The 27,368-nt window shown below is 44.6% G+C and overlaps 2 protein-coding genes across 3 annotated transcripts in view; one reads left to right on the top strand and one right to left on the bottom strand.

Moving 5' to 3' along the window:
* The window catches only part of LOC307219856 (DGAT1/2-independent enzyme synthesizing storage lipids-like), a 75,439-nt gene that overhangs the window by 45,469 nt on the left and 2,602 nt on the right, over positions 1–27,368 (bottom strand). The window lies entirely within an intron of this gene.
* LOC307219863 (DGAT1/2-independent enzyme synthesizing storage lipids-like) overlaps positions 9,681–27,368 on the top strand; it is a 53,964-nt gene continuing 36,276 nt past the window's right edge. Inside the window, exons 1-7 of one of the 2 annotated variants that reach the window (XM_079983381.1) lie at positions 10,057–10,269; positions 13,450–13,799; positions 15,375–15,539; positions 19,947–20,137; positions 20,594–20,654; positions 21,102–21,241; positions 23,361–23,555. In XM_079983381.1, coding sequence (XP_079839507.1) covers positions 13,544–13,799; positions 15,375–15,539; positions 19,947–20,137; positions 20,594–20,654; positions 21,102–21,241; positions 23,361–23,465 — 918 coding nt within the window. In that variant the 5' untranslated portion in view covers positions 10,057–10,269; positions 13,450–13,543 and the 3' untranslated portion in view covers positions 23,466–23,555. Of the gene's footprint in view, positions 10,270–13,449; positions 13,800–15,374; positions 15,540–19,946; positions 20,138–20,593; positions 20,655–21,101; positions 21,242–23,360; positions 23,556–27,368 lie in introns of those variants that run through there. The other variant, XM_079983380.1, reaches the window with a different exon arrangement.

Genomic DNA, 27,368 nt, shown 5'->3' with positions numbered 1-27,368 from the left:
GCGTGGTCAGAGTCCGGTCCTGGGACGAGGGTCTGGAGACTGTCCACCATGGGCGAAGTGGGGTCCAAAGCAAGAAGCCAGGCGTGGTTGGGAACTCTGGAAAAACAGGTCTGGGTGCTGGCAGAAACAGGTTTCCAACGTCGTTGCTCCCACAACCTGGGACTGGGCTGACTGGCCTTTATCTTCTCTGAGGCCAGGGGCGGTCCCGGCCCACAGGTGACCCGCCTCTCCTGGGCATTGGGGCAATCCGTTGTCTTCGCCTGCCCCTCCAAACACTGGTGTATCCCATTAATAGGGCCTGGGGGGAGTGGTTATATCTGCATCCCCAGGCGGGGCCAGGACTGAAGGCACTCCCCCAGACAGCGGTCCCTGTGGGGCTCACCCTATTTGATGTAATTCTTAGGAACCCCCATCTGGATTGACCTATGCGTCACTTCTGGCGGGTGGGCTAGAAATATTTTGATTGCCCCATGCCCAAGCCAAACCTCTTTCATCTGTATTTAATAAAGTTGTGACCTGTTTTGATCCAAACCAATTTTACTGGTCTCTTATTTATCTGGGTTGGGGACTAGGGAGCACAACCCCTGGTCCAGCAAGTGGTTGGTCAAGTTTATTGGAGCAGGATAAGTAGGAAAAAGAGAAACCTGCTTTTCAAAAGAATGTGTTATAGTTCTATTTATTTAAAAAATGATATTTTATTAAGTTTTACAGAGAATTAACAGTCAACAAAGATCACAAAAACAACACACAACAAACATCAAAAATGCAAACAAGACAGGGAATAAAAAAGAAAACATAAAAAAGATTTAACATAAAAAATGGAAAGAAAATAAAAAAAACTCTTTTTCAATTTAATAACCTTCAAAACCTTATTTTCTTTACTTCCACCCGCCTTCCTTTCTTGTATTCCACTTTAAAAATTATTTCAGCAAGCTCATGCATTATTCATTTTCATCCTTTATCCCTCCCTTTGTACTCTTATTTATCTTAGTTACTAGAACCCCTTTCTTTCATTTTCAATGCCTTCAGCATTCATAAATTTTACAATGCTTTTGTAAATACGCTTTAAACTTCTTCCAGTCCTCTTCCACCTGCTCTTCTCCTTGATCTCGGATTCTGCCGGTCATTTCTGCCAGTTCCATATAGTCTATTAGTTGCATCTGCCATTCTTCCAAGGTGGGTAGATCTTGCGTCTTCCAGTGCTTTGCAATAAGTATTCTTGCTGCTGCTGTAGCATACATAAAAAATGTTCCGTCCTTCTTTGGCACCAATTGGCCGACCATACCCAGGAGAAAGGCCTCTGGTTTCTTCAAGAAGGTATACTTAAATACCTTTTTCAGTTTGTTATAAATCATTTCCCAGTACGCCTTGATCCTTGGGCACGTCCACCAAAGGTGAAAGAAAGTTCCTTCAGTTTCTTTACATTTCCAACATTTATTATCGGGCAAATGGTAGATTTTTGCAAGCTTGACTGTTATAGTTCTAAGCTTTCAGTTTATTGGAGTAGGATAGATTACTGAGGATGATTACTTGAGATTCAGTATTCAAACACAGAAGGTGTTGATGAAATCCACATACGCAGGCTGCTGTAGAATTAAAGAGACAAGTGCCAATGGAAGAGCTTTTACTTAGGCACTAGGATTCAATATTGTAAATCCGGCACTGCTTGTACGTTACTTGAAGGGAGAGAAGCTACCAGGAAAGGGAGGTGACACACTTGTCAGAAATCCTACCTTAACAAATAATAATTATTGGAATTTTATTTACAACATAACATAAACCCCCCACCCCCCAATACACAATCCACCCTCACTAAATGTGAACATAACATACAGTAAGCATAACATACAACAATATAAACAACGAAACAAAAGACTTCCTTTATCCTGTATCTGGCCTCCTTATTTACTTCTTATAAACTGTTTCCTTTATGAATAATTATTAAGATTTTTCTAATTATAACTTAAATATCCACAAAGTCTTCTGCAGACATTAATCGAAACAAGTCCAGGTATGTATTTTAGGGCACTGTTTTGTGAAGTATTCTCTGCATTTCCCCCTGCTTTTTGAAACTCTTTTCTGGTGTGATCTTTAATTGCCTCTGTTAATCTAGCCAGTTCAATATACTCTAACAGTTTGTCTTGCCATTCTTTTTTTGTGTCTTTTTTCCAGTTTTTAGCAATTAGGATCATTGCTGCTCCTGTGGCATAGAGGAATAGTTTCTGATCTTTTCTTGCTATACCTGTGTCCATTATCCCTAGTAGAAAGCTTCTGTATTTTTCATAAAGTTATACTTAAACATTTTTTTAAGCTCGTCATATATTGTGTTCCAGAAGCTTTTGATTTTTTCACAGGTCCACTAAACATGTATGTGTCCCCTCTGTTTTACTAATTATGTATGTGTCCCCTCTGTTTTACCACACCTCCAGCACAGATTTGTTTTTGTCTTATACATTTTAGCTATTTTGGTAGGTGTTAAAGTACCATCTATAAAACATCTTGATTAGGTTTCCCCTCAATACTTCACAGGCTGTAAATTTCCAGTTCTTTCTCCATAGTTTTTCCCATGCTGTTAAGTTAATGGTTTTCCTAATATCTAAAGCACACTTGATCATTACTTCCTTGACCTGTTCGTCTTTGACCTCCAACTTCAATAATGTATCATACATTTTTGATATTACCTTGGTTTTGTTTTATAATAACACTTTTTCTAATAATGAAGGTTCGTTTGAGAAACCATTTTTCTTATCTGTCCTGAACACTTCATGCAATTGATGGTATTGGATCCAACCCGTAAGGTATTGGTTAATTTCCTCATAATCTTTAATTACCAATTTATTGTCTTTTTCATAATCAGATTTTTATATGCGGCCCACACAATATGTTATTCTGAAATATGAATCCTAATACGGGTGTGACTCCATACATTATGTCACTGAGCCCTCTGTCTTCCTCACAATGCTTAGTTTCTTCATAGAGATGAAGAAACCATAAAACCTGTATGTCCTGGGTCAGCTCAGACTTCATGGCCTCTGTGGCAACCATGAGACCATCTCAGTAAATTAAAGGCCCAATATGAGATGGAACATACCCTAGTTCAGGTCTCTCCAAGGCAGTGGGAAGATAGAGATTCTTTTTTTTTAAGAATAATTTTTTATTAACCAACCAATCACATGAAATCAAACCAAATTACATAAATTCCAAATTACACAGCCGAATTTTAAATTTTTGTTGGGGGTACCCATATTTCAAGTTCCGAAGGAGATCCAATCAACTTCTTGCTTCTTACTGCTGTTTTAATGTCCACAAATCTAACCTTATGATGTTCACAGTACTATCCAGTCCTTTCTTATTGTTTTTCCACATCTCTTGTTGTTATTTTCACATATTTTTCCTTTCTCTTTGTGACCTCTGATAGTCTCTGCAAGCTGGTTAGAACAGTTTGTAATCCTGCGTGGATTTTTTTTTTTTATCCTTTGGCAAGATGGCGACTCCGAATTAATTGCTGCGCCATTCCAAAAGCTCTTATTGCTTCTCGATCTCCATAAAGCATACTTTTGGTTAAAGTTTATCTCCACACAGATCTTAATCATCCTGCTTGGGTCAGTTCAACCAACGATTCTAATGAGGAGGGGTTCTTGTAGGAAGATAGAGATTCATTGGTAGGGAGGTTTGTGCTGAGCCCATTGTCTGAGATGGATAATTTGATGGTGAAATTTGAAGTGATGATGCAGTGCCCCTCTATAAGGCGGGGGGATCCATTAAGGTGGTCTGTTCCCAGAGACTTATGGCATCTGGTGGATTCCTGAATACTCTCAGGAATTTTCAAGTTGGCATGCTCACCACCTCTGTCGAAATCTTGTTATAGAATCGTGAAATAAGGTAGGCACTTGGCAACTTGGCTCTTAAGTGTTATCCTCAACACTCTCAAGTGCCTTCCTCAACACTGAAGCAAACAGAGCTCCCTCATATTCTCAGGAATGTCTGGCGATGAAGTAGAACAGAGCCTGGAAGGGACTCAACAGCTTGCAAGTCAACATTTCTGTTATGTACTGAAGTTCTCACCCTGGGCCAGCAGGGGGATACTGTAGATAGTTATGCAAATGAAGGATCGAAAAGTGATGTTCAGTGATTGGATAGTTTTAGAAAATGGCAACAGTTACATTGTTCTGGAGCTCTATATAAGCAGGCTGACTGAGCTCCTCAGCTTAGTTCTGTTCCAGCTTACAAAATAAAGAGCTGCTTTGGAGAAATCGCTGTGTCGTCTGCTATGTCAACCCACAACTTAACACTGGCGACGAGGATGGGATCGATGGACATCAGAGCACAGCCAGATGCGGCCATCCTCTGAACTGAGCTGAATCACTGAGCTGAATCACAGAGCGAAATCACTGGACAGAACCAATTCAGAGCTGACTGTTCTGGCTAGAGCACTGTGTTCCATCCATCGCCCTTCACGCCGGCATCGGAATCATGGCTTCACTTGTGCCTCTACCGCCATTTGCGCCAGCCTCTGAATCATGGGACTCCTACCTTGCTCGGTTCGACTGCTACCTCCAAGCCAACGAGCTGACAGCAGTATCAAAGGAACGGAAGCGGGGCCTATTCCTCAGCCTCTGTGGGTGTTTGAGACGGCCCGAGCATTGGTTGCACCTGAAGCAGTCCAGGCAACACCATGGGACACGATCCAAGAGAAGCTCCAGAACCACTACGCGCCAAAGCCGTCCAAGATTGCTGCCCACCATGCGTTTTACCACCGGAACCATGCAGAGGGGGAGTCAATCAACAACTACACCACTGCCCTCAGACAGGCTGCAATGCACTGCGAGTTCCAAGACTTAGACGATGCCCTGATGGATCGAATCGTCTGCAGGGTCTGGGACATCCATCTGCAGCGGCGTCTCCTCGCCAAGCCAGACCTCACGCTACAGAAAGCCATTGAGGAGGCTGTGGCCTCAGAAGCTGCTGAACGCTCCACCCAGGAGATCCCAAGTCCAGCAGCCCACGTTTTGCTAGGAAGCCAGTTCCAGTGCATCACGAAGAGGCCAGCAGTGATGAGGCATCCTCCAGTGAAGACGATGACGTGCACCAGACAAAGCGGGAGCGCAGGAAGTTCCAACAGAAGTCCAAGGGCCAACCGGAATGTGCTGGCTGCGGAGGCAACCATTCCCGTGCCAAGTGTCAATTCATAGACGCCATCTGTCGGAAGTGTTCCAGAAGGGGCCATATCGCTAAGGCCTGCTTATCGGCTCCGTCTGACACCCCCGCTTCACCGACTCGCAAGTCCAAGTCTTCACTCCAGTCTGCCAAGGAAAGCTGTTTCGCTCTCACCAACTGCCGCTGCCCGTCTGGAACCACGATTGGCCAAACCAACTCGCCTACGCGACGCAAGCTGAATGTCACGGTGCTCATTGAAGGAGCTCCATGTGACATGGAGATCGACACCGGGTCTGCCCTGTCCATCGTATCTTGGAGCACCATCAAAAGACTGGTACCCAGAGTGTCCAAAAGGCAACTCGACTCTCACCGCGTACACCTGAGAGACTACCAGGGAAACGACATTCTGGTGGTAGGCGTTGGCCGGTTCCGGATCGCCTTCAAGGATTTTTTGGGCCTGCTCCGGCATCAACTTCATCTCTAATGCAGAGACTGAGGGTCTGGTCAAAGACTTTGCCGAGGTTTTTGACGGCACTTTGGGGCAATATACAGGTACGCCCAACTCCTTTAGTCTTGATCCACAAGTCGCCCCCATCAAGCTAAAGCCACGCCGGGTTCCCTTTGCTCTCAAGGCTAAGGTGGACTGGACAAGCTGATCGCCCAAGGAGTTTTGGAGCCGGTTGACCACGCCAAGTGGGAAACCCCTATCGTCACGCCTGTCAAGCCAGACGGGTCGGTGAGAATCTGCTCACTACAAGTGCACGATCAACAAGGCACTTCAGCAGCACGCTTATCCGGTTCCTGTTGTCCAACACCTGCTGCATTCCCTGGGTGAGGGTAAGGTCTTCGCTAAGCTGGACCTTGCCCAAGCCTATCAACAACTGCCCGTCGATGATGCCACTGCTGAAGCCCAGACGATCGTCACCCACCGAGGGGCATTCCATTGCCGCCGGTTGCAGTTCGGGGTGAGTGTGGCTCCTGGCATCTTCCAAAGCCTTATGGAGCATCTCCTGCAAGGGCTTCCGGGTGTGGTACCATATTTTGATGATGTCTTGGTGTCCGCAGACTCACACCAGCAGCTGTTTGAGCGCCTCCGTGCCGTGCTGACCAGATTCCAAGAAGCCGGGCTCAAGGTAAAGAGGGAGAAGTGCCAGATCGCTGTTCCACAGGTAGAGTTCCTGGGCTATCTTATCGACGCCTCTGGCCTTCACCCGATCACATCCAAGATCCGCACTATCCAGCAGGCCCCCATCCCAAAGAACAAGATGGAGTTGCAGGCGTTCCTGGGGCTGCTGAACTTTTATAACATGTTCCTGCCCCACAAAGTGCTGTTGGCTGAGCCTCTTCACCAACTCCTCAGCACAAAGACGCCTTGGTCCTGGGTTCATCGGGAGACGGTGGCCTTCAAAGCGGTCAAGGCTCTCCTTTCATCGGACAGTGTGCTGGTACAGTACAGTGAATCCAGGCCACTGGTCCTTGCCTGCGATGCCTCACCTTTTGGAATTGGCGCTGTCCTTCCGTTTGCCAGACGGAAGAGAAGTACCGCTCGCCTACTTTTCCAGGACGCTATCTCCGACGGAACAGAATTACAGCCAGCTCGACAAGGAGGCACTGGCACTTGTGGCTGGAGTGAAGAGGTTCCATGGCAGGACCTCTATGGCAGGACTTTTGACCTCATCACTGACCACAAGCTACTCCTGGGCCTCCTCGCCGGTGATCGTCCAACTCCACCGGTCCTCTCGCCGCACATGCTGCGATGGACTGTTTTCCTGGCTGCCTACCACTACCCGCTCGTCCATCGCCCGGGGAAATCAATGGGCCATGCCGACGCCCTCAGCCATTGCCCTCTTCCAGCGTTTGTGGAAGACCCGGCTCCTGCTTCATCGCTCCTCCTGATTGAGGATCTTCCGGCAGCGCCTGTATTGGCTGCCACTGTGGCATCCGCATCTGCCCATGATCGCACCATCAGCCGTGCGCTTAACTGGGTGTGTGGGAGGGTGGCCACAAGGGCCTTTTGCATCGGAGTTCCAGCCCTTCGCAACCAGACAACATGAACTCTCGGCTCATCGCGGCTGTCTGCTGTGGGGAGACCACGTCGTGATTCCCCAAAGTCTCCGTCAACACGTCCTGGAGGCTCTGCACATTGGCCACCCGGGAATTGTCAAAATGAAGGCGTTGGCTCAGTGTTACGTCTGGTGGCCTAACATGGACGATGCCATCACTGCCTGGGTGTCCGCCTGTCAAGCGTGCCAAGAATCGAGGCCTGTACCACCGGCAGCTAAGGGACACACCTGGGAGACGCCAAAGACACCCTGGTTGAGGGTGCACATCGATCTGGCCGGCCCCTTTCACGGCCGGACCTTTATGGTAGTTGTGGACGCCTATTCCAAATGGCTGGAGGTGGCCCTGATGCCTTCCACCACTACCGAGGCCGTCATCTGGGTGCTGCGAGGCCTGTTTGCGACGCATGGGTGTCCTGATGTCCTTGTCTCCAACAACGGACCGCAGTTCACGTCAGGCACTTTTGAGCGGTATCTTTTGGGACTGGGCATCCGCCATGCCCTAATGGCACCATTTCATCCATCCAGCAACGGGCAAGCGGAGAGAATGGTGCGCTCGGCAAAGGAGGCACAGGCGTGCCTGGACCGGGGAGACTGGCACGAGGGGGTCGCCAAATACTTGTTCGTGCAACACATCACCCCTCATGTGGCCACAGGGCGGAGTCCTGCTGAACTGCTTATGGGCCGCCGCCTCAGGTCGCCGCTTGACCGGCTGCACCCGGACTTTGCCGTGGCCAAACCCCCAGGCTGTCCCAACATGCCACGGTCATTTGTTCCAGGAAACCAGGGCTTTGCCCGGAACTATGTGGGGGACATTCCTTGGGTGCCAGCCACAGTAGTGGGAGTCACTGGACCTCGCTCGTACCAGGTGGCACTCGAAGATGGACGCTTGTGGCACCGGCGCATAGACCAGCTTAGGCGCAGGGTTGGGGACTTGGACACTACCGTGGTGCCCTCAACTGCGCTCGTGGCTCCAGAACAGACACTTACAGATGGCGAGGCTCCACCTACACCTCCCTCGCAAACTGCCAGCGTGGAGCCGAACAAAGCCGCTTCAGAGGGTCTGCCAGACTTACCACAGGCTCAGACCACTCCACTTGCAGAGGCTCCACCCACAGCAGCGGATCCAGGGGATTTGGTTTCAACACCACCTAGGGTCGCACCACAGCCTCAGCAAGAATTGTGTGGGCCCCCGGACTTTGCTACCAGTCCCCAGCGGTCTGGCAGAGTTTCCAAGCGCACAACTTATTTAAAGGACTATGTTGTTGGACATGTATCACTGTTGGTCTAAGTATGGGAAATGTAACCGATATGCTTTTGTGCCTAATTGAACCATTACGTGTTGTGCTGTATATAAGGAAACCATTACGATTGTAACTAACGCCTTATCTCGGTGGGGAGGGGGGTTATGTACTGAAGTTCTCACCCTGGGGCAGCAGGGGGATACTGTAGATAGTTATGCAAATGAAGGATCAAAAAGTGACGTTCAGTGATTGGATAGTTTTGTATGCAAATGAAGGATTGAAAAGTGACGTTCAGTGATTGGATAGTTTTAGAAAATGGCAACAGTTACATTGTTCTGGAGCTCTATATAAGCAGGCTGACTGAGCTCCTTAGCTTAGTTCTGTTCCAGCTTACAAAATAAAGAGCTGCTTTGGAGAAATCGCTGTGTCATCTGCTATGTCAACCCACAACTTTACAATTTTTCTCTGGAAAGCCTGTGGTTTTTATCTGCCTTTTAGTAGGTTTTAAGTGATTTTAATGAGTTTTAATTGGTTTTAACTCTTCAAGTGATTCATGAAGTGACTAGGGAAGATTGTTCCAGTTCTATTTGCCTTTTACATCCCATGGATATTTGTTTTTAATGTGTTTGTGACTGAATCGCAGACAAAGTACTGCATGACACAGCATTTTTGCGGATAAGGAAGGTGAGATGCTTTATTAATGCTCAGAAATCTTGAAAAGCTGGTGATAAAGGATTGTAAGGGGGGGAGTGAATAATAATAATCATTAGAAGATTGCAAAAGAGAAAGTTAGAATAAACTAATCATGTCAAACAAATTAAACAAGGCAAGCTATCACATTATTTCTCCCCTGTTGACAAATCACACTTAATACAGGAAAATACTACTTCTCTGTTACAAGGAATACCTCTCCTCTCGAAAAGAGAGTAAAACAGACCATCATATGTGTATGCAAACATTGCTCTGACAATTGACAAATGCATGCTGGACTTCCTTCGCCTCCACCTGACAATACTGAACATGTACCGAATACCAGAGACCCTTTGATGTCAAAGCATGTCAACCTGGAACTTTTTTGCTCCTGATCTTTTTTGCTCCTGCATACTGCAGGGGCAACTCCTGAAGAAGCTTTTCAACCAGCTGCCTGCAGTAAAATCAGCATGGCAGGATTTAATATCAGTGATCAAACAGATGGTTTTGGAGATCTCAGAAAATGCCTGGAGCACAAGTGACTGGTCAAGTTTATTGGAATAGACTTGATTTCTGAGGATGATTACTTGAGATTTGGTATTCAAACCCAGTAGTGTTAACGAAATCCTCATTTGCTGTAGAATTAAAGAGTCACATGCCAATGAAAGAGCTTTCACTTATGCACTAGGATTCAATATTGCAACAGAACATGTTGTTCAGGTTGTGTATTACACAACATACATATTGCACCTGACTGGAAGGGAGAGACTACCATGAAAGGGAGAGAACGCATTGTCACAATTCCTTCCTTTACTCTGTGACCCAATATGTTATTGTGCCATAGGAATGCTATTGTAGGTGTGACTCCCTATTTCATGTTTGATTACAAATGGCCACAACCTCCAAGCAGCCAGCTCCCTAAGCCTTCCCTCATTTTCACAATGCTTCATCTCTTAATACAAATGGCACCACCCATCACAGTCTCTTCAAGCCACTACAGAAACGGACGTGCCTCACTACACCTGGAAATTAGCTTATGAAAAAGTGCACCTGACAGGACTTCTGGTGCTTCTACAGAATGGTGACTGAAGCCAAGGCAATTTAGACTTACCAGGAATGTAAGTAAAAAAAAAAAGTTCATAGATTGATAGAAATGTAGAGTTGGAAGGGGCTCCAAGAATAATCTAGTCAATGCCCTGCAATGCAGGAATCTCAACCAACCAGTCTCTTCTTACCTTAGCAAATGTGCTATTAGTTGTGTTAATTCTCAGTTCCTGTAAGGTGAAATTTGGTTTTTCATAGCTGCGCAAAGAGAGGAGCTTGCGCTCTTATGGTTTTTGAATTTTATAACACTGAGAAGCAGAAATTTACGTAATAATGCAGAGTCTTCTTCAGTAAAAGAATAAAAGCTTTACTGAGTTAAAATAAACTTATTTGCAAATAACAGCATAATGAACAGAAGATTAAACTAGCTCCAGAGCATACACAGAGTTTCCATTGAGCACAGGCTTGGCAGAGCACAGGATCCACCACACACACTGAGACTCTCTCTCTCTCTCTCTCTCTCTCTCTCTCACACACACACACACACACACAGACACTGAGTCCGCCTGCAAGCAGATATAATATTTATACAGAGAATGAGTCATCCTCAAGATAAGTCACAGTGATTCAGCATGCTAAATGTTTCTGCAGCTTTTCAGCATTTCACAACATTTCTAGACTCCTTATCTTCTTCCTTTAAGGCTTCTGCTCTCATATACCTTTGTCACATGACACAGCCTTCCCCCTTTGCCAATTTTATCATACTATTTAGTTGTAAGATGTAGTGAAAATAGAGGGGAATCAGACATATGCAATTCAGCTACAATGGTACCTCTGGATGCGAACGGGATCCGTTCCGGAGCCCCGTTCGCATCCTGAGCAGAACGCAACCCGCGTCTCCGCAGGCTGTGATTTGCTGCTTCTGCGCGTGCGTGTGACGTCATTTTGAGCGTCTGCGCATGCGCGAGTGGTGAAACCCGAAAGTAACCCGTTCCGTTACTTCCAGGTCACCGCAGAACACAACCTGAAAATGCTCAACTTGAAGCGACTTTAACACAAGTTATGACTGTATGTGACGCTAACAGGTTTTCAGGTGATTTAGTAATTTGTAGATAAATATACGGTGAATGAGTATTATGGCATGGTCCCCCATTACCCATGTGGAAAGAAGTTCTAGAGGCAGTGATATTAGGTAGGGTTTGGTTTCCAGAGGTAGAATTCAACAGCATTGGCTCTCACCTGACAATCCCACATCACATCCCCAGAAAGAGGCACTTTGTAGTGTATCCCAAAATGCTTCCAAACTTCAGCTCCCCATTCTCCCCACCTTCCTTGATGAGTGTTGTGTTCGCGCTGCAGAAGTTCAGTCAAGCGGTTAGGTTCAATGTAGTGAGGCATCTAATCATAAGCCTGCATTTTTATCAAAGCTTATATTTTTGATTAAGGCCTGTATTTTAAAATGAGCTTAAAGATTTTCAAATGTTTATGCCAGGCAGAAGACCAGCTGCCTAAGAACCTTGGCAATGTTTATTCTCCTGGACAAGGGGGCCCCCTGATTTATAGCAGAAAACAATTCTCAAAGTCGTAAAAAGGGAATTACAGGCTGACAGCCAAGGTTACACTGACCCTACATATTACAGAAGATAAAAAAGCAGAGAAAAACATAATTAAGAGTGGGTAAACAGTAAAATAAAACCATGTGCCTCCCATTAAACTTGAGCCATATTTTCCTAAGGTTGAAAGGTCAAGAGCAGTGAAAAAGGCAACTGGCTTGGCTGGAGAAGATAGGTTTCTTTCTATTTTATTTTGAGGCTGTAAAATGTTCCTTCCTTTTTTACTTTGAGAAGGTTTATTCTTCTAAAAGGCTATCTATGTTATGTATTAAATATATTGGCTTAAATGTAATTATGCAAAGGAATTAGAAGCTAAGAAATGTTAAATCCTTATGCTAGATTCTTATTTCATATAGTTGGAAGAGATCACAGGGGCCATCAGCCACCAGCCCAGCCCCCCTGCCAAGCAGGAAACATCATTAGAGCACACATATGGTTGTCAGGCCTTTGTTTAAAGACCTCCAAGAGAAGGAGATCTTTCAATGATGATGTGAACTCAAGATCCTTGACATCTGTTTAAGATAAAAATTTAAGATTAAACCTTCTGTTTTGGAGGGCAATAGGGCAAGGTGAGCTGGTAATTAAGGTTCCTTGTTGAGACACATGTAAGATATATTACTACTTATTTGTCATTTATAGATAGAAGAATATATAGCTTTTTGTTTCCCATAAAAGGGCAAAAGGAAATGGGTGTATCTTTTGTGATTGGTTCTAGCAAACAGCCAATAGGAATTTCAACCAGGCTGATTGGACAGAGGCAGCCACAGAAGGAGCAAGGGGGCTGGATTAAGGAAATATAAGTGCTGGCCAGAATGGCAGGAGGGCAGGCCAGAGCTTGGTAACCATATACCACTGTGCCTCTCATTTATTTGTCTGACAAATAAATTATTATTTTAATTTCTCTATTGCTGCGTTGAATATTTCATTCCAGCTAAGCGTTAACCACAAACAGGGTGCTACAGTAGGAAACAACTGTGTAGCAGAGAGAGCTCTTACTTTGGGGGCAAAAAGACACACACTATATATACACACATTCTTTGCAGTTGTTACAAGAAGTCTTCACTCTCTGAAGACAAGAGAGCGTTTCGGCTTATTAAGTACAGTGGTACCTCAGGTTAAGAACTTAATTTGTTCTGGAGGTCTGTTCTTAACCTGAAACTGTTCTTAACCTGAAGCAGCACTTTAGCTAATGGGGCCGTGGTGCGATTTCTGTTCTCATCCTGAAGTAAAGTTCTTAACCCGAGGTACTATTTCTGGGTTAGCGGAGTCTGTAACCTGAAGCGTCTGTAACCTGAAGCGTCTGTAACCCGAAGTACCACTGTACTTGCTGAGGCAAACTCTACACAGCATGTGCAAATTCCAGTGGCTAACAAAGTCCTGCAAGTGCCAGAGCTCTCAATCTAGAAGACCTTAACACTTCAGCTGTGAAATGAAACCAGCCTGCTTTACAAACAAGTAAATGATGATCATACATTACTAATTTTGTACATCCCCACGATGAATGTTGGAAAAACAATATGTCTACTTAGCTAGTTACTGTTGGAAAAACTAAGAAAATATTAAATAGCATGTGATTTCATGTAACTATGAATGCTCTGGGGTGACAGTTCACACTGATGTACTGCATTTTCTGTTTTCCAGGTAAACAGTAGGGGGGAAGCATCAAAACTGAGGAAAAACTCACTTGATTCATTTGTTTCATTGGCATACGCTTCGTGCTTCAGATCAGGAAACCATGAGCTGGATTAGTTTTACTTATTTGGAAGAATACCTGAGCTTTGTGGTTCACCCTCTGTGGTTATTCCTGCTTCCGATTTTGATTTATTCATATTGGTTATATTTTTATTTGGTTGGCTGTGTTATCTCATTTTTGTTCAATGCTTACAAGAAGATGAATAACCACCAAGGAAATGATTTTTATAGCAAATTTTGGGACAAGCCAAGGCATGCTTTGGCTCGATTTGTAGAGCTAGTTGGAAAGATATGGCATGGTGAGTATATGTTCCTTTCATACCAATAATTCCAATTTATGAGCCAGTATAGTAGCAGGTGGCGCTGTGGGTTAAAGCCTCAGCGCCTAGGGCTTGCCGATCGAAAGGTCAGCGGTTCGAATCCCTGCGGCGGGGTGCGCTCCCGCTGCTCGGTCCCAGCGCCTGCCAACCTAGCAGTTTGAAAGCACCTCCGGGTGCAAGTAGATAAATAGGGACCGCTTACCAGCGGGAAGGTAAACGGCGTTTCCGTGTGCGGCTCTGGCTCTGGCCAGAGCAGCGATGTCACGCTGGCCACGTGACCCGGAAGTGTCTCCGGACAGCGCTGGCCCCTGGCCTCTTAAGTGAGATGGGCGCACAACCCCAGAGTCTGTCAAGACTGGCCCGTACGGGCAGGGGTACCTTTACCTTTACCTTATAGTTTCATATGACTGAGCATCAGAATTTCAGGTTTGAAGCACTGGAACAATAGTTGCCATAAGGATCAAAACACAGGCATGGGTATTTATATATGTAATATACAATGATAAAGGAAAAAAACTTTTTATGAGGTATGAAATCAAGAAGTGTCAGTTGGTGGCTGCATAAACACCATACATTTAATCACATTTAAAGCATGCCTCCTCTCCAAAAGAAACCTGGAGAATGTTGTTTACACCTCACAGAGACACAATTAGCAAACCCTTTGAAAATAGTTTCATGGATTGTGGAAAGGGATTGGGATTGGCTTTAAGTGTGCAGTGGTTACACAGCCAATGTGATTAATATAACATTGTATAGTGGGACTTTGTGGGTGCGATTTTCCTGAGCATGATAAACCACAAGGTAGCTCTGAAACATAAACGTTGGGATTTGCCAGCACAGGATGTGGTGATGGCTACTACTTTAGAGGGACACTGCGGGAAACAGGATGGTGGACTATAGAGGCCTTTGGCCTGATCAGCAGGACTCTTCCTATATTCTGAATGCTTCCTAGAGGACTTTTATTTCTTTAGGAGTTGATGTACAAATCCAAAATACACTACTAAAACCAAGTCTGGGCCATAAGCATGAGACCCTGTAATTACTTATGACATGATTAGGGGTGCATCTGTCATGGAAGCAGCTTGGTAAGTGATTCTGAAAATGGTCTGAAGATGCCTGAAGTCGGAGCTCTTAGGGAGAGGGGATAAATGTACTCCAGGCCTTGGATAGCTCTTTCCCAAAACAATCCTGTGCAGAAGGGTAATACTGCCCTTAAAATAAAATTTAAAAATCTCCAAAACATTTATCATAATAATGCATAAAGCTAAAAGTAGATTAAAACAGAAAATAGCTCAATCAAAGACTGCGCCTGGAAGAAAGCATGGAAGGAACATTCCATGAGAGGAGAATTTCCCGCCATTAATTCTGGGAGGACCACAGAGAAAGTCCTGTTACGTGTGGATGACAGCCAGTATCTAGAAAGCTGAAGGATATAGGAGAGCTTTTTACCTAAATTTCAGTTTTTTGAACCACATTGATTTTCTCCAGTAATTTTTTTTGATATTTTATTTACCTTTCAACAAAGTAATATTATTTGTTTCATTTTATTTTCAGGTTATGAAATTTATGGCATGGAACATCTCCCTAAAGGACCAGCAATTGTTATTTATCATCACTCAATTGTTCTTGTCGGCTATACCTTATTTGTGACAAAAGTTTTTACAGAAAAAGGGAGACTGTGCCATTCAGTAATTGATCATGCCCTGTATGGGATCCCAGGTAATTTATTTATATTTAAATTATGTATTCTTACATTAAACATGTGTTAAATATGACATAAAATAATGCTCTAATATATAAAACAGTGTATCAGGCAAGCAGGAAAAAACCACAGATAAATAAAATAGCAGCAGCAGGTGAAAAAGTAAGTTAGTGGAGGGGAAGGTTATTTCTCACCAAGCCCCTGAAATTAAACAGATTGAGCAAAGGATGAATAATTATTTCCAATTCATTTCTTTCTTCAGAACATTTTTTAACAGAAATCACACCATAAGGAAGACTCAGGGCACAGTATTATGAAGAAAATGTCATATTTATTAAGTATAACGGTCTAAAGGATCTTTAAATCAAATTAAACTAGCCAAATCAAACTACAGTTAGGCAGGAGAAAACAGGTTACTCCACTTTCCTGGCCATGTTTACAGGCAACATTGCCTCAGAGTAAAGGACTGGAAGGAATATGTCCTCCTTGTTCCTAGAATCTTGGGCACGTGACTTGACGAGCACAAACCGATGTGAATGTCAAGCCAAATGACCCAATGCAAGGCCGAGCATGGCTCTGTGAATATTATATTGGCCTCTAAACTTCATACTGCAAAGGTCTACATCAGGCATAGGCAAGCTCGGCCCTCCAGATGTTTTAGGACTACAACTCCCATCATCCCTAGCTAACAGGACCAGTGGTCAGGGATGATGGGAACTGTAGTCTGAAAACTTCTGGAGGGCTGAGTTTGCCTATGCTTGGTCTACATCCTCCAAATGAATTTACAATGGGGGTTGAATAATTTCAGTTGCAACACATTTCCAGTACATTTCAGTAGCAGCACATTCCCAGTACAAAATCATTCCTTGGGGCTAGTATCATCACCCACCACAATTCTACATTATTATTCTATATTATCTTCGTCAATACTTTAAGGAGTTGCTTTGATGTTATGAGGAAATGCAATCTATAATTTTGTGAGGTTTTTGAATAAATCTTATCAGGTTATACAGTGGTACCTTGGGTTACATACGCTTCAGGTTACATACGCTTCAGGTTACATACACTTCAGGTTACAGACTCTGCTAACCTGGAAGTAGTACCTCGGGTTAAGAACTTTGCTTCAGGATGAGAACAGAAATCATGCAGCGGCGGCACAGGGGCAGCAGGAGGCCCCATTAGCTAAAGTGGTGCTTCAGATTAAGAACAGTTTCAGGTTAAGAACAGACCTCCAGAACGAATTAAGTTCTTAACCTGAGGTACCACTGTACCTTGGTGTGCCAAGCTCCAACTGACGCCCCGCAACGCACCCATCACAATGCCCATGGCACGGCCAAGACCTCCCGCCTGCCCGCCGGCCTCTCTGTCCACGGCTACACTGGGTTTACCTCAGCTGCGAGTGGCAAGGCTTCGAATTGGCTACAGGAACTTCCAGCAGCCAATCCAAAGCCGTACCAGCATCGCCGCCCGCCCAGAAGCCATGCCAGAACCATGGAAGCCAGCCCCCATGCGGCGAGGCATTCGTAGTGTGCGGGGACTGACCAAGCAGGTGGCAGGGTCTGTGGGCTGGATTTACTGGGGGCCACATCTGGGCACCGAGCCTTAGTTTGCCAATCCCTGCAGTAAGGCATGTAGATCCAGGTCTTTTAGCTCTTGATCACAGATTGCAGGTGAACTTTTAAAATTTTTTAAAATAAATCTTTATTAATATCCCACACATACATATATACATAGATAACAATCATACAAAGCAAAAGCAATACAAGTAAAGGGTAAAAAAAGGAAAAAAGAAAGAAACGAAAAATACAATATATTACAATTAAATAACAAATTAAAATGTAAAACTACCAATCATTCTCATTATATTGTTTATATTGTCTATATTTTCTTGCCCAGATTTATATTATGTTATTAGAAGCCTAGCTCTTTGTTGGTGGTATATTGCTTCAATTCCATTTCTAAATTTTACTCCTAGTCCCTTTATTTCTATCTGTTTTTTCATAAAATACCAGGAAACATTGTCAAAGGCCTTCTCCGCATCAAGTAATAACAAGGCTGCCTTTTTATCACTTTTAGTTTCTAGATATTCCAAAATATCGACAATGTTTCTGGTATTTCCCGAAATTTGTCTTCCTGGGAGAAACCGTCTGGTGTGGATGAATGATTTCTCTGATGGCTTCTTTAAGCCTGCGTGTCAATATATTGGCAAAGAGTTTGTAATCACAGTTTAATACAGTGGTGCCCCGCAAGACGAATGCCTCGCTAAACGAAAAACCCGCAAGACGAAAGGGTTTTCCGATTTTTTAGCGGCTTCGCAAGACGAATTTCCCTATGGGCTTGCTTCGCAAGACGAAAGCCCATAGGGAAATCTCCAGGGACAGCGGATAAGCGCAGCACCTGTCCTGAAGGCTTGCGGTGGGAGGTCCGGGAACAGAGGAGAAGGCGCGCAGCGATTCTCCTCTGTTCCCGGGGCTTGCGGTGGGAGGAGGGTTTTTCCTCCCCACCGCCAACCTTCAGAACAGCCTTCTGAATGTTGGCGGTGGGGAGGAAAGCCCTCCTCCCACCACAAGCCTTCAGGACAGGTCCGGGAACAGAGGAGAAGGCGCGCAGCGATTCTCTTCTGTTCCCGGGGCTTGCGGTGGGAGGAAGGTTTTCCTCCCCACCACCAACATTCAGAAGGCTGTTCTGAAGGCTGGCGGTGGGAAGAAAAGCCCTTCTCCCACCTCCAGCCTTCAGAAGAGTTCCCCGCAGGGCTCCCCAAGCTGCGGATGTCTGCCCCGCGCGAGGGGCGCTCTGCTTCAGAGCGTCCCTCGCACCGGGCAGCAGGCTGCTATCCGCAGCCTAGGCAGCCCTGCAGGAACTCTTCTGAAGGCTGGCGGCGGGAGAAGGGCTTTTCTTCCCACCGCCAGCCTTCAGAAGGCTGTTCTGAAGGCTGGCGGTGGGGAGAAAAGTCCTTCTCCCCCCGCCAGCCTTCAGAAGAGGTCCGGGAACAGACTGTCCCCGGATCTGGTCTGAAGGCGGTCTCCCTAGGGACGCATTAATTGATTTTCAATGCATTCCTATGGGAAACCGTGCTTCGCAAGATGAAAAATTCGCTAGACGAAAAAACTCGCGGAACAGATTAATTTCGTCTTGCGAGGCACCACTGTAGTAATATTGGCCTAAATTGTGATTGCAGGTGAACATTAACTGACCTCAAAAGGTCTACAAGAATGCCATTTTTTACCCCAGTAATCTCAAGGCTTCCATAAAGAAATTTCATGCTTTCTTATAGAATTGTCTACATTCTTCCTCAGGGATCAAAAAATGGGGGGAATCTGGATATGTGTCATTGGATTTCTCCACTACGCCTACAGGTTCTCATATAATAATTGCTGCTGCCTTTAATGCCAGAATAGAACAAGGTGTAAAAAAACCTGGGTCCCCAAGTTGATGATCCCCTCAATCAATCACTAATAAAGATGGATATGTCTTACTGTGAAAAACAATGCAAAGAATGAAATCCTGTTTGGGAGCCTGTTCACTAGTAAACCACCTGCGAAAAAGTTCACTGTATTCATACACCACTTGGAATGGGGTGGGAGCTACAGCTAAGGAAAAGAGCAGAAGCCCACATACATGTCCATGGCTTTCATAGCAACTCCAACCCATTAAAAAATGGTCAGTCAAGCTCTCCCACACACAGCTTTTATGCCCCCATGTGACACTGCAAGCAAACACATGTGGCATCCTTGTTGCACAGTGTTCATGGTCCTCCACTGCCCCCCCATCATCAAACAGCAGCCACCCCAGGAAACATAGGTCAATTTTAAAAATAAAGCAAAAGAAGTGAGGTAAGAGCCGAAGCAGGCCCAGTAGCACAGAGAGCTCTGTTGGGGGGCATTCCACTGGGTAAATTAATGGAGCATCTAACCCCCTGTCTGGGTGAAAAGATGGGCTGCTGCTGGTGGAGGCAGGTTTCCACCGGCAGGTTCCTCTCTCTTCTCTCTCTCTCTCTCTCTCTCTCTCTCTCTCTCTCTCTCTCTCTCTCTCTTTATCTGTCTATGTGTGAATGTCCACTGTATCCAAAACCCATGCAGCCTATAGGGATTGAAGACTTGTATTATCCAGCAAGGCACTATGGGCTGTATTTTTATCATGATGCAAACTAGAATATCAATCTGTTGTACTACAGACTTAACTTGAGGAACACTTGCCCAAAATGTGTTCACCTCAGCACGCAATCTGTGTGCTTTCCAAAAAAAAGGCTATTGCCAGAACATGTGAGCAAAGGGGGAACTAGCATAAAGTCCCCCTTCCATGAAATCCTAGCTGATCCATAATAGAGCGATATCTTTGGAATAATGACACTTGTATAGTATCTACACTATTTCCTCAATAAGTTATGTAAAATGCGTTTTTCTGTTTGGGGCTTACTTTTTTAGGGCTGAAGACGTTTTATGATGTTATCTTATTGAGAGATTTCACAAATGCTGAATGTGTGGAAATTCTGAAGAAAGGCCATTTACTGGGCATTGCACCTGGTGGAGCTAGAGAAGCAAGCTTTAGTACTGACTACAGCTTAATGTGGGGTAACCGCACAGGTTTCGCTCGGATAGCTTTGGAGGCGAAAGTGGTGAGTGATGTTTGGGCAATTTGCATTGTCCTCACAATTATCCTGGATATGACGTAATGTGTTGACATCCTTGATCTAGCATCCTAAGTAGTTGAGGACGGCAAATATCCTGTTTGGGGGTCAAATGATATCTGGAGTTCCAAGCATTTCCCACCCCTGCTTTTTAAAAAAGCTACTGAAATCAATAACGTATAAAAAGAAAAATGGCCTTTGCCCCCTTTTTTTCTATTCAGTTCCTGAAAATCTGGGCAACAATTTGTGAAGTTTCTTCATCTGAGATATTTGAATAGATATTTTGAAACCAATTGCATAATCTATGATTTTCTTCTCCTAATAATCCCAGAGGTGAAGCATTCTTCTTTGTCCTTAACAAAAATAAAGGTGGGGTGGTCAGGACGAAGTAATTATCCAGTTCTCGCCTTTCTTTCATTTTTGTTTCATCTTTCATTCTTCTAGCCCATCATCCCAATATTTACACAAAACAGTTGTGAAACATACAGGAGCTTCGGAAAGACAAGTGAGTTAAATATCTTACGTTTCTTAGTTGAGCAAGAGATCCAGTTTCAGGCAATATACGTTTTAATAATAGACTATGCTTTATTAAAAAACCAATTATCTTTTTCCTACCTACTAGCAGAGTTTATTCCATGGACACTTATCTGTGCTGCCTGCCTCAGTGTTGAGTAAATATGCCTTTGTTTAGTTTTCTATTAGATTTAAAACAAAGCTGTAATCTATAAGAGGGGTAGGAAGCCCAACATAGACAGGAACAGATCAGGAAACAAACCATATTTTGCAGTCTATTGTACAACTTATGATCCCAATTGCCAAGAGATGAGAAGAGCTGATTGAATATGTTGCATATCTTTCCCCAAGCACTCATATTATTTAACTCTTCCTCCTTGGGATGGATGGATTGCAATTGCTTAACAGAAATTTGATATGCGGTCACTTTCTTTTACAGGGCTGACAAAATGGCTGTATGAGAAAACTCGACGTGTACTCCTTCCCACTTATGGAGGACTTCCAGTGAAACTGAGGACATACGTTGGAGAACCCATCCCATATGATCCAAATATAACTGCCACAGAGCTGGCTGAAAAAGTAAGTGAACTCTATACTTGGAAATACAAAAACATAAGAATTTTTCCCTAATGTTTATCTCCTTTTTCAGTTCTAAATCGTATTCTGCACACTGACTTCCTCAATCTATACAGCCAGAGCTAGGCTTCATTATATATACTTTTGTGCATTATGTTCACCACTCAGCATTCCCTTTCCTTAACTTATTGATTCTTAAACTTGTTGAGGCTGAGTTTCAATATGTGTGCAACCATGCATTGCACCAAACCCAGAAATGACCCCAAAATGTCACATTTTTGGAGTGGGTGTGGAAGGGGGAGTGTGGCAATCGTACAGAGCCTCTGGTCGTTTCACGGACTATTGACCTGTACACCACTGCTTTATTCTTCCACTGCCACCAACCAGGTATCTTCTGGTGAAATACTGAGTCTCAGTCAGGTTGTAAAGTCAACAACGAAGATTAAAATTTATTGAAGAACAAACAAGTTTTAAATATATTCAGAACTGTTTCTCAAATGCGCACCCTTAACTAGATGTGGCACCATCTCACACTGTCACACTCTTCTCTCTCACTTCTATCTGTGTCTTTCACTCTGTCCAACCACTGTGTTCTACTTTTTCTGCCTCTGTCTGACCCTCACTCCTCCATCTCCCCATGGTAAACCCCTGGCCTGAGCCTCAAAACCGGGTAGGCTCCGCCTCTGAGCTTTCTCAATAGTCGGTCTACATTAGCCATTTCCATCCCTCCTGTACAAACATAATCACAAGGAATGGGCAAATGCCACAGGAAGTTTGCAGGCTCTTTTAATGGTGTTTCAATTATACAGTGGTACCTCTACCTATGTGCCCCTCTTATTACGTATCCTTCGGGATATGCACATGGCAAACACTCAATATAACAAACATTCAATATAAAGCCCTTCCTGTTTAGTTCATTCCTTTTGAATAGGTTATACCCCTAAATTCCTACATTCCAGTCATGAGACTCATCACACAAGGCTTCATTAATGCCTACCAGGTCATATTTGCCATCCTGCAGTAAAAGCTCCAATTCATCTTGCTTGTTTCCCATACTCTGTGCATTTGTGTAGAGACAATTGAAGCCATGAATCATTCCTTCCTGGTGCTTTCTTCTTGTAGTTTTTTGCCCTTTAGTGGGTTTCTGGAGCACTACCTCCTGTGCATCTATATAGTTATGGCTTGTGCACCATCAACCTCTTAAATGAGATGCAGTTTTACAGAAGACATTTCAAACACAGATGCCATTTCTAGGGTACTCTAGGGTATTATATTGTGTGACAATATCTTAGGTGTTCCTGCAGGGGATGTCGAACTTCCCCCCTTTCTCAAAGAAGTCTTGGGAAGTGGATTTCCAAAGGCAGGGGGTTAAGGGAAGGAGCATGTGGGGGTCTGATGGCTAAAGGGAAGGAGTTTTGGAACATGGTTTTCTATGGCTGGTTCTCCCCAAGCGCTTTATGCTTTCATTCTTGCTGAACCCCCTCCCTCCCCACATCTAGTTTCAGCTTTTGGTTGCCTGTTTGAAGGAGCAGTAGTTTACTTTGGTGGGTGTGCAGGGGTTGATCCTTTGGTTATCCTGTGGTTCCCTTCTTTATTTCACATTGTTAAGATGCATTACATTGTCATTGGATAGTGGTGTGGTTTGTTTGCTCCTACCACAGGTGAGAAAGTTGTGGAGAGAAAGATTAGCTTTACTGAGGCATTATTGTGTTAAGGATGCCCTTGGAGGACCTGCCGTGTTGGTATGCCTGGTAGGACTTGCATAGGTCCTCTTAGGCTTGGTACATGCATTTTGGCTGAACACTGCAGAGCAGGGTCTGGGTGAGCATTCTGGGTTTCATACTCAAGGTTCAATATGCAAGGAGACAGTAATTTCCTCCCTATCCTTTGCTGGGGAGCCAGTTGCATATGCCTTAGGATCTGGAGAGATGGTTTCCTACCACAATTAGCTAAAAATCCTTATCTGCCCTTACTTCTGATCACAGAAAGAAATTACATATTGTGCTTCTTTAGCTGGAAAAGATGGGATTTTTTAAAATGCTACTGGTTCTGACTCCTTTAGCTTTTTCTTGTTCCTTTAGCTGTGACATAATGTATTCCTTTGTTTTTGTTTTTTCAACAGACGAAGACTGCATTTGAAAATCTTCGGGAAAGACACCAAAAAATTCCAGGAAATATGTTAAGAGCTCTTTCAGAACGATTTGATAAGCATGACAAAGCTAACTAGTCCATATAAAACAGTTGTAGCATTTTGACTATGTGTCCACAATAGAAAACTAATAATTATGCAATTAAAGCTAAGGTAATGTACATACAATTGTGCTGGATTGTGTATGAATTATTCGGAAGGGTGGCTAGTTCAGCCCCTGCTTTGCATGCAGAAGGTCCTAGGTTTGAAAGACATACAAGTGCTGTCTTGACCTATCCTGCAAGACTCCCAGAATGCCCCCTTTTTGGGAATTACACTGGTAGAGCCAGAATCAAAGAGTATAATGGGAGGATGGGTGTTTAATTGAAACCCAAAATAATGTTACACCTGAAAGAGTAATGCCTAAAAATCTGCTGTATTAAAACAGTGACATTTATTTTGTGTTTGCAAAAGGCATGTTCTTCTTCTTATCTGTTCTTATTTCCAAACAGGACTTTATCCTAGGTTATTTAGTCCCACGGGGGAGTGAATCCAGCAATGGAGTCTGGATTTCTGTCACCCTCTAATTTCCCTGTGGCTGGGTGCAGTTCTCCTGTTTCTCCATGGGAGAGGCACTTCTCAAAAGAGGAATTTAATGTTTGAACTTCCAGTTTTGATTACCATTAATGTTTGTTTGGACCACATTGTTTACTACCTTTCTAGTGTCTGAAGTGACTGGGCCTGATGTCTTCTAGTCTTCATCCTCAAGCCCTTCCACCTCCACAAATAAGTCCCAACTGCTTTCTTTTTAGTAGTTTAAAAAAGGTAAAGGTAAAGGACCCCTAACAGTCCAGTCTCGAACGACTCTGGGGTTGCGGTGTTCATCTTACTTTACTGGCCGAGGGAGCTGACGTTTGTCCACAGACAGTTTTTCTGGGTCATGTGGCCAGCATAACTAAGCTGCTTCTGGTGTATCCAGAGCAGCACATGGAAACACTATTTACCTTCCTGCCAGAGTGGTACCTATTTATCTACTTGCACTTTGACATACTTTCGATCTGCTAAGTTGGCAGGAGCTGGGACCGAGCAACAGGAGCTCACCCCATCGTGGGGATTTGAACCACGACCTTCTGATCGGCAAGCTCTAGGCTCAATGGTTTAGACCACAGTGCCGCCCGTGTCCCTTTTAGTAGTTACAGAATTGCAGGGGGAGGCTGTATTGTTAAGTGAAAGACATCCTCTGTTACAACCATATATTTCATTCTCTATGTAACTGAGAAGAATTGTCAAATGCTCAAATGGTGGCTGCCACCACAGCAATTCAGTGGACAAGATCAGAAATGTAGATATAAAAGCTCAGATCAGAGTCAAATGGCACCTTAAACCTATGTTATGGTCGCCACAATGATATGTTTGGCATATTTTAAAAAACCCTAAGATTGTAAAGCAAATGAAGCCAAGATGGGAGATCTAGCTGAAGATGGAATGAATGCTGTCTACAAACGACAAATTATTTTAAAACACAGAAGCAATCAAGAGGAAAAGCAGTCTGGAAGAGATGTGACTGCAGTTTCATTCTAGCAAAAGTAAAAACTAAAACTCTTTTACTTAGAGGGGGTAGTTTGTCAATACCTGTATCTTTATAAATGTGTGAACAACTTAGCGTAGAGAATTTATTTGGCTCCTTTTGCAATTTGTGGTATTTTGAGGGTTGTAAAAAAGAAAAGAAGGTAATGATCCCTGGGCAGTTAAGTCCAGTCAAAGGCGACTATGGGGTTGTGGCTCTCATCTCGCTTTTCAGGCCGAGGCAGCTGGCATTTGTCCACAGAGCTTTCCAGGGCATGTGGCCAGCAAGATTAAACCAGTTTTGGTGCAATGGAACACCGTGACAGAAACCAGAGTGCATGGAAATGCCATTTACCTTCCCACCACAGTGGTATCTACTTGCGCTGGTATGCCTTCAAAATGCTAGGTTGGCAGAAGCTGGGACACAACATCTGGAGTTCACTCCGTTGCGCAGAATCGAACTGCTGTCCTTCCAATCAGGAAGCCCAAGTGGCTAAGTGCTTTAGACCACAGCGACACCTGCATCCCTACAATGGCAGGCATAGCAAAGCAGGTCATACAGGGAGCACAGTGGGACTTAGGTTTAGGCATGCATAGGACAGTAACACCCAGTGAACTTCATGGCTGAGTGGGGGTTTGAACCTTGGTCTCCCACTAGTGCTGGGAGATAACTGGTTTTCAATATCGCAATATATCACCAGCTAAACATGGCAATATATTGATATATCACGATATCTGAAATAAGGAAGGAACTACGGAGAGGGCTACTTCTTAAGGGTCTAAAACTGATAAATGATGATATCATCAATCACCTCAAGGTCACTTTCAGCAGTAGGCAAGCCAAAATGCATCCAAATGAGACTTTTGGTTTGGGGCGTGGCTATCAAATGGCGGTATTCAGGACAGTCCAAAGTTCCACACGGGGGGGGGGGGGATGTATTGGAATACCTGATCTCAGTGATCATTGGCAGGAGGAGGAGTTATGCTAAGACCAGACCATATCATTACCGAGGAGGCAGGCTTAGTTGTTGTTTGAGGACTATCCCTGCCTCCAGGTCTGGTCCTGACTGGAAGGATACTGGAATCAGCAAGGGAAACTCACATGACCTGAAAGTGTTGCTGTGCAATGCCAGGTCAATGATGAATAAAACCACTGCCATCCACGATCTGATTGTGGATGGAAGATTTGACCTGGCATGTGTGACTGAGACCTGGTTGGATGAAGCAGATGGGCCTGTCCTTGCCACTGCTTGCCCACCAGGTTTCTCTTACACACAGCAACACAGGTCATGTGGGCAGGGAGGGGGGGGGTTGCAGTTATTTTTAGGAAGTCATTAGTTTGCACCAGGCATACTATTGGGAAGACCCAGTTTTCTGAGTGCATGTTCTGGAAGTTGGGCAATAGGGGCAGTACAGGATTCCTGTTGATGTATTGACTTCCCCAAGGATTCCCTGCCTGAGCTGCTTCAGGTCGTGTTGGATATGCTCCTGGAGACACTTAGTTTGGTTGTCCTGGGGGATTTTAACATCCATGCGGACACGACCTTACAAAGGGCTGCTTGAGACTTCGTGGAAAGCATGGCCTCTATGGGGCTGTCCCTGAATAAGTTTGGCCCAACTCATAGCCGCGGACACGCCTTAGATTTGGTGTTTACCTCTACGGATGTTGGTGATCTGACACTAACTAAAAGCGAAACAAAAGAAGTGCCATGGTCAGATCACTTCCTGGTGCAACTGGACTTCTCAGCGACCCTTCCCCTCTGCAGGGAGGTGGGACCGATTTGGATGGTCCGTCCCCACTACTTAATGGATCCAATTGGCTTCCAGAGAGTGGTAGGGGATGTTTTATCCCAAGTTGATGGCCTTTCAGCTGATTCCCTGGTGGCCCGCTGGAATGCGGAGTTAACCAGGTCTGTTGACTGTCTGGCTCCGAAGCGTTCTCTCTGATTGCATGGAGCCCGGACAGCCCCGTGGTTTCCCCCGGAGCTGAGGGCGATGAAACAATAGTTGAGATGGCTAGAGCGCCGGTGGCAGATAACTCATTTTGAATCAGAACGGACATGGGCTAGAGCTCAACGTCGAGCTTACCAAGTGGCAATGGCAACGGCAAAGAGGGCCTTCTTCGCTGCCTCTATTGCATCTGCAGAAAACAGCAGGAGACTTTTTCAGGTGGTTCGCAATCTATCGGAACCACCTGCACCACTGGGGCCCATAGGGACCCCAAGATCTCCTGCAATGATTGTGCTAGAGTTTGGTCTAGTCTTGTTACATGGGATCAATTCCAATCTGTTACCTCCAAGGATGTGGACAGGCTGCTTGGACAAGGGAAACTGACCACCTGTCTCCTTGATCCTTGCCCATCCTGGCTAATAAAAGCGAGCCAGGAGGGACTGGGCGATGGGCTCTGCGGGGTGGTGAATACTTCCCTTTGTGAGG

The sequence above is a fragment of the Podarcis cretensis genome (genome assembly GCF_951804945.1).
Source record: "Podarcis cretensis genome assembly, chromosome: 7".
Taxonomy (NCBI): domain Eukaryota; kingdom Metazoa; phylum Chordata; class Lepidosauria; order Squamata; family Lacertidae; genus Podarcis; species Podarcis cretensis.
This window is presented reverse-complemented; position numbering and strand designations above follow the sequence as displayed.